Source organism: Microtus ochrogaster, unplaced genomic scaffold (assembly GCF_000317375.1).
Source record: "Microtus ochrogaster isolate Prairie Vole_2 unplaced genomic scaffold, MicOch1.0 UNK24, whole genome shotgun sequence".
Lineage (NCBI taxonomy): Eukaryota > Metazoa > Chordata > Mammalia > Rodentia > Cricetidae > Microtus > Microtus ochrogaster.
In genome coordinates this window covers 4615224-4627181 of record NW_004949122.1, presented here as the reverse complement: position 1 = coordinate 4627181, position 11958 = coordinate 4615224, and the positions used below count along the sequence as shown (strand labels likewise).

Here is an 11958-nt window from a genome sequence, read left to right as displayed (position 1 = left end):
GTCTGGTTGAAATCAGCAGAGGCCAAGAGAAGTAGCTGGCTTGCCTCACCTGAAAACCCCTTGTGGCTGATAACGTGAGATCGCCACTTGAGCGGAGGTTGGGGAGACTGTCTCTCCTCTAGTATTGTCTTTTTAATCCGTGTTCACTATGATATTAGTCAAGTTGGGGTGGGCAAGGCAAAATTAGTAGGAAATAATGCCCTTTAATCCATTTTTTCCCTTTAAAAATTTTACTTGGGGGTCAAGTTGGGAAATAGATCCTCAACAGGTTATTAAATATGAGAGGGAAGGGTTGTCTAAGTCATTGAGTGTTTGTCAGCGTGTCAAGTTACATTCTAAGTCTACAGCGAAAGGCCGAGGACTGGGATAAGAGAGTGGTTGTGACCTCTAACTCATAAACGATAACTCAGCTGTTTTGTGATAGACTGTTTAGAGACAGAGACACGTGGCCAAAGCTGTCTAACCTCACCATGGATGAAATTAAGGCTTTACAAGTTTCCCTCTGTCAGTCAAAAGCAATAATGGAACAAGGTAGAATGTCCTTGGTTTGGGGAGAGCTCTTCTTGGGGACGGGTTTCTTCTGCACCTGTTGTGGGGGGGTATCTTAGAGCCTTACACATAGTCATACTTGGTAGGATGAGATTGATCATCTTCCTCTGTGCGGGCAGCACCCCCATCATAGATCTTCTTGTTTCTGATGTTGGACCCAAAGCCAGTGCTGGCCTTGTAGCCTCCAGGCCTGTAGGCAACATTTTGGCCAGAGGCATGGTAAGACACAGCTTTGAAGCTGAAAGCAAAAGAAACAATCATTGAACACCATGAGTGTCTTTAGTGTTCATAGAGATATGTTAGTCTTTGTCTGGCTAGGATATGTAGTCACTGTGTTCTTGGAGACATAAGCTGTCTGCGGTGGGCCATGATTTCCTGCTTTTAAAGGAGACTCAGAGGTTGATGAAGAAATTTAAAGGAAGAGAGGGGTGACAGAATGAGGGTGATGGGATAATGTGACACGAAAGCAGAAGTGAGGGCTATGGGAGGGAAGGGGATCAGCAAGGAGGGAGGGGCAACGGGGAACATGTGGGATGATGAGATAGATAAAGACAAAATTGGACACATGGATAAAAATCTCATAATGAAACCTGTTATGTTTCATGCAAACTTAATTATTTGCTTGTTCTTGTTCCTTCCCCCAGCCCCCCAACCACGCTTTTTTGTTTTGGAAGCAGTATCTCATGTGGTTCAGGTTGGGCCTCTAACTTGCTGTGTAGCTGAGGTTGACCTTGGACTGATTCCCACTGTCTCCACCTCCTCAGGGCTGGCATTACAAGTATCTACCTCCTTGACTTTTTTGTGTGTTCAATTCTAACCTAAAAGATCAATAAAAATTCTGTCTGTCTGTCTGTCTGTCTGTGTAATACATGTGCATATTAGAGCTGTAATGAGATGGTTGCTATTGACCACTGAATTCTTTAATTAAGATGAAGGTGACAATTGTCCAGTGGGATTTTGTTTTGATGAAGAATCACAGAGTCTGTCAGCTGGAATCTTCAGATGTGCAACTTCTAATTTTTTTGTTCCATGGGCAAGGTATCAGAGGCTACTGTGGTTGAGTATGCGCTCTACAAAATTCACAGGAAAATTTAATTCCCAGTGTGATAGTGTTAAGAGATGAGCCTTTGGGGCAGTGGTGACACATGACCTTTAATCTCAGCTCTTGGGAGGCAGAGGCAGGCAGATCTCTGAGTTAGAGGCCAGATTGGTCTACAGAGGTACTTCCAGGACAGCCAGGGCTACACAGAGAAACCCTGTCTTGAAAAGCAAAAACAAACAAACAAAAACCAAACATGGATAGGGCTTTGGAGACATGATTAAGCAGTCATGAGAATGGCCGAAAGGATTGCTTCCTTGCCTTCCTATTCTTTTTTCCATGTGGGCAACCTTCCTCTCCTGCATAGAATGCAGGAGGATGCCATCTTGGCATCTCAGCAGCAGAGACTGGGCTCTCACTAGGTACCAATCCCAATGTCTTCATCTTGGACTTCCCAGCTCTAGAGCTGTGGTAAATATATTTTTATTGTTCCTAAATTAACTATCATAGGGTGTTGTGCTATAACAGTCCTAATGCGCTGTCAGAGGCCGGGAGAACAGAAAAGACTTGCTGTATGCACAGGGCCCAAGAGTGGTAGAACCACCATACAATCTGGCTCTACCAATCCAAGATCCTTTGTAAACATTAAGAGCAGGCTTTCTGGATATCAGGGCTGTTGGTACTTTGAAGCAAATCCTTCGTAGTGAGGGATGCTCCTGTGCATTGCTGGATGTCTACCCTGGGCATATATCTACCCACTAGAAACCAGATTCATTTTCCCCTACCATCAACAAAGCAATCAGGTATTTTCAGGTGCTGCCAAATATCTCTGCAGGTGGTAGAGATGCAAAACTCTCTTCCAGGGAAGGATTACAGTTAGGAATCATTGGAGCCAGAAGGAACTTAGAGAGATTGCCCCCACCCCACCCCTAATTTCAAACAGGATCCATCTTAAACACTCCAAGTGGAATCCTGTTCTATTCTTCCAATTCCCCATAAAGGAGGAAGTTCAAGGAACTGGTAGCTGATATCATTCTCCCATGTATATGGATCAGTTATCCTGTCTATAAAGTATGCATCAGGCGAAATACTAGCTGCAGTGGGAGGCAGGACTCACTTGCTGTCATCCGGTGTCAGGCCACGGCAGGCAATGCACATCATCACGCCCCCAATTAGTGTGAGGCCTCCAGCGATCCAGCCCACGAATAGAGCGGCACCAAAGGTGTACCTGAAGAGGGAGATGTCGTGAATACAGCTGACTAAACCCTCCCATTGCTTCCAGCCATTCCGTCCCCTTGTTCTCCTTTGGTCCCTCCTTCTCTCTCTCCTGATCAAGGAGTGAGCCTGCAAGGCTTGAAAAGAGAAATTTAAGAGTGATGGAGACAGCCTCAAGTTGTTTCTGAGGGAGTTTTGGTATCTTGAGTTTTCATAGTGGACCTTGTCTCAGGTAGCATTATATTGCAACTCTTCCCTAAGGGCCCAGGTATTAAAGGCTTGATATCCAAAGTAGTCCTATTGGGAGATGGTGGACTTTTAGGAGTTGTGACCCATGAGGAGCTTTAGATAATTGAGCATGTGATTTCAAAGGATATGATACTCCTGGTATTAAAACTGAGAAAGTCCCAGGTAATCAGTAAAGGCACTATAGGAAAGACCTGAAACAGAATGTTGACAGCTTATATGATCATGTTCCTCCTCATTCTTGTAACCAAGCAGAAACACAAATGAGCCCTGGGTTTCCAGAGTCAGATCATAACGGTTGTATCATCTTGATACCCTGTCTGTATCACTTGTTGGGTAACTGGAGAAATACCAGGCTCTGCTATGTAGAGAGTATTTATACCACTCTCTGGAAACAAGACTGGTGCAGGAAGTTCTTCTGTATATTAAAAAATATCTGTATGTATAAAAAGTTTTGCTTTTTATTGGTTAATGAATAAAGAAACTGCTTTGAGCCAATATCAGGGCAGAATAGAGCTAGGTGGGGAAAACTAAACTGAATGCTGGGAGAAAGGAGGCGGAGTCAAGGATATGCCATGTAGCCATGAGAGGGAAAAGATGCAAGCCTCTAGTTGGAACCTTGCCAGTAGGCCATAAACCTCATGGTAAAATATAAAATAATAGAAATGGGTTAACAAAAGATATAAAAGCTAGCCAGCAAAACACTTAAGAGATTGGCTAAATAGTGATTTAATTAATTACAGTTTCTGTGTTGTTATTTCAGGTCTGAGCTGCCAGAACAAACAAGTGGCCTCCTTACAACACAAAACCTTCCTTCTTAGGGGTTTTGTTGGTGCTTATTGCTGAGAGATATCAATGTGATACTTGGGGTAAACAAATATAGGTATTGATAATGCTTTTCCACTAAACTTCCCTCCCCCCTTGGGGATGGAGAGATGGCTCAGTGGTTAAGAGCACTGACTGCTTTTCTGGAGGACCTGGATTCAATTCCCAACACCCACATGGCAGCTCAGAACAGTCTGCAATTCCAGACCCAGAGGCTATGACACCCTCTTCAGGCCTCCTCAAACACGGCACATATGTGGTATATAGACATACAAGCAGGCAAATACTCACACACACAGAATAGAAAGAAATAAAATCTCAAAAACAAAAAAGCCCTGTTTCTTTCAGGCATCAAATTATAGTGAGGTTTCACCTCCACCTCCTAGACCTCCATGAGACAGGGAGCTTGGCTGTATCTCTTGCACCCTGGTCTCTGCCTGGGCCACAGAAGGTGTTCCATACATTCACTGGATGAGCTAATGAGCCAGAGGAAAAGGCAAAGCACTAGGAGGAGCCAGCCCTTCTCCTACCCGTACCTGACTCGACTCCTTTCTGTTGGAGTTTTTCCCCTGCTCCTGTCATGCTTCCATTATGGACTGTGGGTCTAAGTTGATGCTCATTTACATCTTGGGTTAACCATGCCTGTCGTATTGCCACCACAATGGGGCCCGTGTAAGAACGCTAGATAAATACCGTGAACTGTCACTGTATTTCAGTGCAAATGCCGGATCAGCCTCAAGTCATATCAGCAAGGGTATTTCATGGAAATGAAGTTCATGAATTTACAGATCATTGTTGAGTTATGATACAGTGTGGTTGTCTCTGATAAATGTTTGCTATTTCAGGCCCTGACAGGCACATTAGGCACATAGTTTAATCGTCCTCTTACACTATTCCCTATGGATCACCAGGAAGCCAAGTAGGGGGTTACCTCGTCTGAACAGTCTGCACCATCCCACCCATGCCGCTATACATGTTGGCTGTGGACATCCAGAAGTTGGTAACCAGCATGTTGGCAAACACAGACACACCAATAATTGCACAGATTCCTGTGGAAAAAGAACAAGGACCAGGTTAAGGGGTCACAATATTTCTGAGGCAGTTTATGCCGAAATGAGTTCAGATAAAAAGACTGTAAGATACTCTCTATTCCTGTAATAGAATGATCAACCAACCACTGACTGTTGAATTAAACAGTTTTGCCTACTAGACAGTAGGCAAAGTGTATCTCACATTTAATTCTAGAAGGATTCCTATATGTGCAGTGCACATAGAAAGAGATGTTTCCACACACCTCGGGACCAAGGGTAAATAAACCAGGCATCTGGGGACGACTCTTTAGTTACTGGCAAGAGTTTCCCCATTAAAACCACTTCCTAGTGGTTTTTAAGGGCCCAATCACATGCTTGCCTTAGGGTTGACCTTCCTCTATTGCAGTGTTGGTAGCAGCTAAGTGGGACCTTAGAACTGGTTACAGTTCTGTGGAGGGTAATTTTGCTTTCACACACTCAGACTGTAAATCCAGTGTGAAATACTCTGAGCTGTGTTTAATAGTGGGAAGGGGTCACTTTTCTTGTATCAGAACAATTTGTTCTAGCATTTACAGGTGCATGCTTGAGAGCGGGAGTCTGTGTTTACCTGAGATGATGAACAGGATCCCTGAGGTCAGGGTCATCTTGGCCTTGGCAGAATCATCCATGCTGCCAATCCGAATGCACTTCAGGGCAAAGATGGACACTAGGATACCGAAGACGCCCAGGACAATGCCCACAATCATGAGGGCTCGTACTGCTTGCAACATGGCTGTAGAAGAAGGGGCCCAACACAGGCAGACAAATAACAGCATCAGTTAGGTTTTATGTTGGTAAAACACAACAATTCCAATTAACCAGTGCTGAACCTTTGAGGACTGGCAAGACCACAAACTGGGCTTTGACACTGTGAAAAAACATGGAATTGTGGGAATGCAAAAAGGCATCACTTGTATCCTTCCGAGTGATGAAGGGTGTACACACAGATGTCCAGAGAAAGGGAGTTATGGACAGGTGAGGTTGAGAGAATTCTGGGTACTTATTACTTCAAAACTTGATAAACTGGGCCTAGAAGGGGAATGCAATTCTCTAAAGTGATCATCAAATTATCTATTGAGCTGACAGGAAAGTCAAGTAAACTGCACATCATTCTGCTTGTCTTTGCATAGGAATTGAAACCTTCATGCAACAGATACAAACTGTAAGGAAAGGCTGGCGGCAGTGGCGCACACCTTTAATCCCAGCACGTAAGAGACAGAGGCAGATGGATCTCTGTTAGTTCAAGGCCAGCCTGGTTTACAGAGTGAGTTCCAGGACAGGTTCCAAAGCTACAAAGAAACCCTGTCTCCAAACAAAACAAAATAACAAACCAACCAACCAACCCCCCAAAAACCAAAAACCAAAAGAAAACAAAAACGAAACAAAAACCAAAACCAACCAACCAAACAAACAAAATACCCTCAACTCCCCAAACAAAATCAAACAAACAACCCTCCCAAAACAACCTAAACTATAGGGAAACTCAGCACTAAGTCTGGCATGAAGAAATGAAGGTACTGAGACTATACCAGAAGTACTCTATATTTTTCCTTTGTCAAAGGTAATCACTAAGGTCATGGGTGGACTGTATGTTTCTAATTATAATGATCAGCATGTTAATATTAAGCCTTTCAACAGTTTATCAATAATGTTCCCTTGCTAGGAACTGATGTTTCTGTAGGTCCTACTGGGTCCTGCTATGAACATCACCTCCAGATATGTTTAACATAGTTTCTAGTTTATCATTAAAGGACAGCGACTCATCTTAACAGTCAACTTACCAAGACACCCACACTGGATGTGGGATGTCAGTAGTGAACACTATGAAATGTCGAGAGACATTGATCAAGTTTACCCATTGCAAGCATGAAGAATTTCATAAGTCTCCTAGTGCAGGTCAACCGCTGAGCTTTGTTACCATATGTTCATATGTACCATATGTTTGTTACATAAAGGAGACCAGACACCAATTTGTTTTCTCTTTCTAGCATGGCCCCTTCTCTCCATCACACAAATCCTGATGGAGCTACCATATCTTATATCAGTACTTAAAAAAATATTTTAATTTTAAATACCACAGGTTGATGTCCTGGCAGAAGAAACACTTGCTTGAATGTCACAGAAATGTCAAATTGCTATAAGAGTTTAGTATTGTTTTTTCTCATGTAGAAAGCAGAACTGTTTAGATGGGAAACAAACAGTTTGTGAGGCAGACTGATCCATGGGCCGACTTTGAATTATCTACCAACCCAAATCTCTTCAGCTAATAACTTGACTCTTGATCACAATGACTTATTTCAGCATGGGCATATGGCTGGAACCTGGCCAATGAGACCCTCATGTGAGATGTCTGTACTTTAGACACAGATCAAACTCTCTTCTAAGGGGTGTGACACACAGTGGACTCCTGGTCTTCCACTGGAGGGAGAAGTTACCACACAAGGACAAGAGGTGAAAGGCAAGAGGGAGGACAGAGTTCTGATAAAGTTTGAGCTGTGGATTCTAGGTACTTAGAAGGGCTAAATACCTTCTTGGGATCTAGGAGTTATTCTGACATCATTAAAAAAAACATATTTTGAAGCTAATTCATGTTGAGACTGTTAACTGAAATCAGGTGACTATAAATTATGCAAGGTATTTTCGTCAGTGTTTTTCTTTAAAGCCTAATTGTTGATGAACAGTTTCCAAAGCACGACCAAGACAATGTTGAAGGTCCTTGCTGATGGGAGGGGCCTCTCATGTGAAGTCACAGCCACAGGCACCACATCCTACACTGCAGTGACAGAGAGCAGATAGGAAGATCATTTTTCTCTTGTTTGAAACCACTGAAATGATCTCCTAATTATATAAGCAGTAAATGATCATTATAAATATTTCTGAGCTTGTAGGAACCTCCCAAAGACTCTTTATTTCACTTCTTGGGGATAACTAACAGTAGCATCTTGGTGAGTAGTTTTTATGGGAAGTTTTTCCTTTTATGGAAGATGAACAAAGCCTCACTGAGGGTTACTCTACTATTTAGACGCAAGGCACCGAACAGGAGCCAGCCAGAGATGCAGTGTTACAGGCCCTACAACATTCTAATGATGAGGGACTCACCTGAAAGACATGTCATTCTTAGTGTCAGTGGACCAGTTAATAATGTCCGGGTAAAGTTCAAATATGAGAATAGAAAAGAAAGAGCAGAAATGCTTCCCGGTAGAAACGCTTCTGGCCACACCTCTTTGCTGGTTGGGAGATGAGATTGCTCAGACTCTAGCTCAACACTACAAACCTCCGTCTACTTTGTTCTGATTCCCATCTCCCTCAGGACCTTGAGACTGAGTCTTAACTTTGCTTTTCTGCTGGGAGGAGTGTTCTATAAGCCACCCTCACTAGCGTGGTCTCACTAGCAGGTGCACTCTCAACACAGGTTTGTGTGAGCTGTCGGTTGATCAGTCTTGGGAAAACTAATAAATTTGGCATCTTGCAATGACAGCTGAATTCTGTGCTACTGTATTGGTGACTCCAGTAAGATCCAGAGAACACATGAGCATAGGAGGGGCACTAGGACCTATCTGCTCCTAAAATATGATGGCTCTACTGCTCTACCTGTGTTCCAGAGCCATGTCCAGTGGCTTTGCTGGCCCTGCAATGGGCTGGGAGCAAATACTTTGTCCATTTCCTTATTAAACATGCAAATGCGTGCCATCTATTTGTGTATTCATTTCTGTCTTTGTGTTTTTAGAGGCAGTACACACTGAACTATTGTATCCATGAATTAGTAATGCCTTTATATTCTACTCCATGGATTTTTTTTTTCATTCATCATGTTTTAGGGATTTTTCTCTTGATTTTATTTTGGTTAGAGCTTCATTGTCTATCCAAGGATAGCCCTGAACTCACTATGTAGCCAAGGTTGGCCTTGAATTCCCAGCAGTCCTTCTGTCTCAGCCTGCCAAGGACTGGGATTACAGGTGTACACCACCAGGCTTGGCTTTCATCATGTATTTATAGCTCAAATCCTCTGCAAAACCTTCCCCCACCCCCAATATTGTAGAGGAATAAACTTAAGAGAAATGATCTGTCTTGAAGGCTTTTGCATTCTGAGATTACATATTTCTGAAGTATGTAATCTCTGATCTTATATTTCTGATCTTATATTTCTTCTTACCTTGGGAATATTCTAGCTGAGTAAATGCCAAAAAACTTTCTGGCAGTAGCACACGGCATAGGTCAAGTTGTCTTACACACACACACACACACACACACACACACACACACACACACACACACACACAGAGCTAAATTATGCAGTGATTTCATGGTTCAGAACTGTGACTCAGAGGACATTTGTGAGATAGCCCACACCCTCGGGAAATAAATATCCTCAGGACTGTTCTGGTCTTAGAGGTTACTACCAGGAAACTGGATGTTTGAGAAAAAGAAGGAACATAGACATCCCTCTGTCTTGATCCTGTAGTTCTCTTAGACTTTTTTATTCTACCCAGGAGCCTACTATAGGTTTTTAAAAATGCTCTAATTTTGATCTTTAAAATTCTAAGTTATTAAAAACATAATTTGTCCAATTTGAAAAACATTTGGCAAGGCATCTGGTTAAGAGAAAACAACCAAAATCAAGTGAGCACCAACGGACCAATCAAACAACCGTAGAGGCTGAAGATCCCTTCCCCATTCGATGGACGCTACATTTTTTTCCACCCTCAGCAAGTGTGAAGTCCCTGACTCCATTGAGTGGCTTTAATAATCTGTTCCTGAAAACATATCCCATGTATAGTGAGTTAGGGGCTTCTCTGATATCATTGGATGAGAATAGCGGGGAGCTGGCAGATGGAAGGCAAAACGGCAGTGGGGCGTGCTGCTGGCATGCCCCAGCATCCCTTGGGGGTCAGAGCCTGGACAGTCTGCCACATCAGCTTCTGTGGCAGGTTCTCGGATGCATTTTTCTTGCTTTCTCCTTCTTGACCTGTAGATTTGTGATGAAGGCAAGATCTGCTCTGAACCAGGGTTCTAGCATGGCCTTGGTCTCCTTCTTAGCTTTCAGAGCCTCTTGCATACTTCTACCCCCTCTTTTCTACGAAGTTAGAAAAAAAAATGCAGCATTGATTTGTAACTCGGGGTCCAGGAGCAGGCTCTATGGTATTCTCTGGTTGGAAACCACCTTGAGATTCTTGTGGGAAGGGGAACTGGGATGGAGGCAGGTGCTAGGAAGTGGATGGACAAGCGCAGTACCATCCATAATGATCTTGGAGAGTCAGGAAGGTGATCTGAGCTTCCCTTTCAGCCTGAAGAGTCTACTATTTTGAATCCAAACTTTTCTCCACAGACAGGTAAACAGGACAATTATCTGGAACCATAGGTTTTTTTCTCTTTGCCCCTGAGTCTCTTACTTGATGTTTTGGTCAAGCTACATAGGCTTTATCAAGTGGTAACATGTGAGTCAGCGGGCTCTGTGGGCTGACTCCCCACACCAAGGGTGAGGCAGGGGCATTATTTCCAGTGAATAACTAGCCGTATCAGTCAGAAGGGAGGCCAAGACTCAGGGATGATAAAAACAAACAGAAAGGCTGGAACTCAGTGTTCCCTCCCTGTTGCAAAATATCCCATTCAGTAAAGTAGATGTGGACCAATGGGTGAAGGGTACCAAGGTATGGGTCTCAACCCAGGTTGCCTGAGTATGCTTAAGAACCTTTAGAAAAGCGACAACGATATGGCCTCATTTCGAGCCTTTCGTCCAGTTGTTCAATAATGTAAGATTTTGAGGGTAGAGTGTGAAGATGGTCCTGAAGGGTGGCTCAAGGAAGTAAGAGCACCCAGAGCCGTCAGCACTGAGCTGACATCAGAATAGCTCTGGGAAGACAGTACTTCACTGGGAACCAAAGGCCCATGGGTGGGGCTTGGAGGAGTGGGCGAGAACCCACAATTTCAGGTAGCTGGGGTTCAGACTGGAGCCAGGAAGGACTGGGGGGGGGGGGGTTCACGTAGGGATGTCTGTGGTTGACCTCAGAGGGAACGCTTCAGAGCAAAGCAAACTTTCTTCAAAGAGTTCAAGGAACCAAAAGGAAGGCTCATGTCTCTAAAATTCTGCCACACTGTGATGCCAGCTGAGTGTGCCCGGGCAAGTCAAATTACCTCAGATAAAGTTCCCTCCACTCTGGAGTGAAATAAAGACATCTCTTGCAGAGAGATGTCATGAGAATCAGGCACTACTCGGTAGCTGAATAAAATCAAGCCGGGCTTGGTAAATATTGGTTTTCCCTGTTTCCCTGACAGAATCGTTTCCCTGGCAACTCTATGTGGCTTTGGCTCACGACCATGTGATGAAACTACCAAGAGTGTATGATTGTGATGAGCAAAAGGAGAAGATGGGGAGAGGGAGGCTGGACCTAGAGGCACCAGGGAAGGTTAAAAGCACAGATAAAGGCGGAAACACAGGACTGTGCCAGCAATGAACAGAGGCGCCAAATGCACTTACTCCCGATACAATAGTATAAAGAGTATAGAGAGGCCCAGTCTGAGAGGAGGGCTCAGTCCTTAGTAATGGCAGTAGGTCTTATCAAAGGCGTCACGGAAGTCTGGGCTGTGCCTTTTGGCCCTTCCTTCCCTTTCACGATGAGAGAACACAACAAAAGCTAACTTCTCTATCACCATGACTTGGATTTTCCAGCTTCCAGAGTTGTGAGAAATAAGCTGGGGGGTTGTTGTTCATCAGTTTTCTCATCTAAGGTACTTTTGCTACAGTATTTCATCAGCCTTTCAGGTGAGACCCAGCTATATCTCTAGCGATGAGCCTCCCCGCCAAGAAGTGATGTTGTACCCTGACAAGATCAGCCCCTAGGGTGCCGCATTGTGGTAGTTGGTCCTCCACTGAGACCAGGAGCACTACAGCTGCAAGATGAACAAACATTCTGGTTCTTTTGGGGGAATTTTAATTTCTTCTTCTTCTTCTTCTTCTTCTTCTTCTTCTTCTTCTTCTTCTTCTTCTTCTTCTTCTTCTTCTTCTTCTTCTTCTTC

The 11958-nt window shown here is 43.8% G+C and overlaps 1 protein-coding gene across 2 annotated transcripts in view; it reads right to left on the bottom strand.

Annotated features, from left to right (window-relative positions):
* Positions 1–612: 612 nt before the first annotated feature.
* Positions 613–11958, bottom strand: part of Cldn18 (claudin 18) — a 26185-nt gene continuing 14839 nt past the window's right edge. For both annotated transcript variants that reach the window (XM_005367806.2, XM_005367805.2), the window contains exons 2-5: positions 5513–5677; positions 4806–4923; positions 2706–2816; positions 613–787 (exon numbers count right to left, since the gene is read on the bottom strand). In XM_005367806.2, coding sequence (XP_005367863.1) covers positions 613–787; positions 2706–2816; positions 4806–4923; positions 5513–5677 — 569 coding nt within the window. The remainder of the gene's footprint in view (positions 788–2705; positions 2817–4805; positions 4924–5512; positions 5678–11958) is intronic.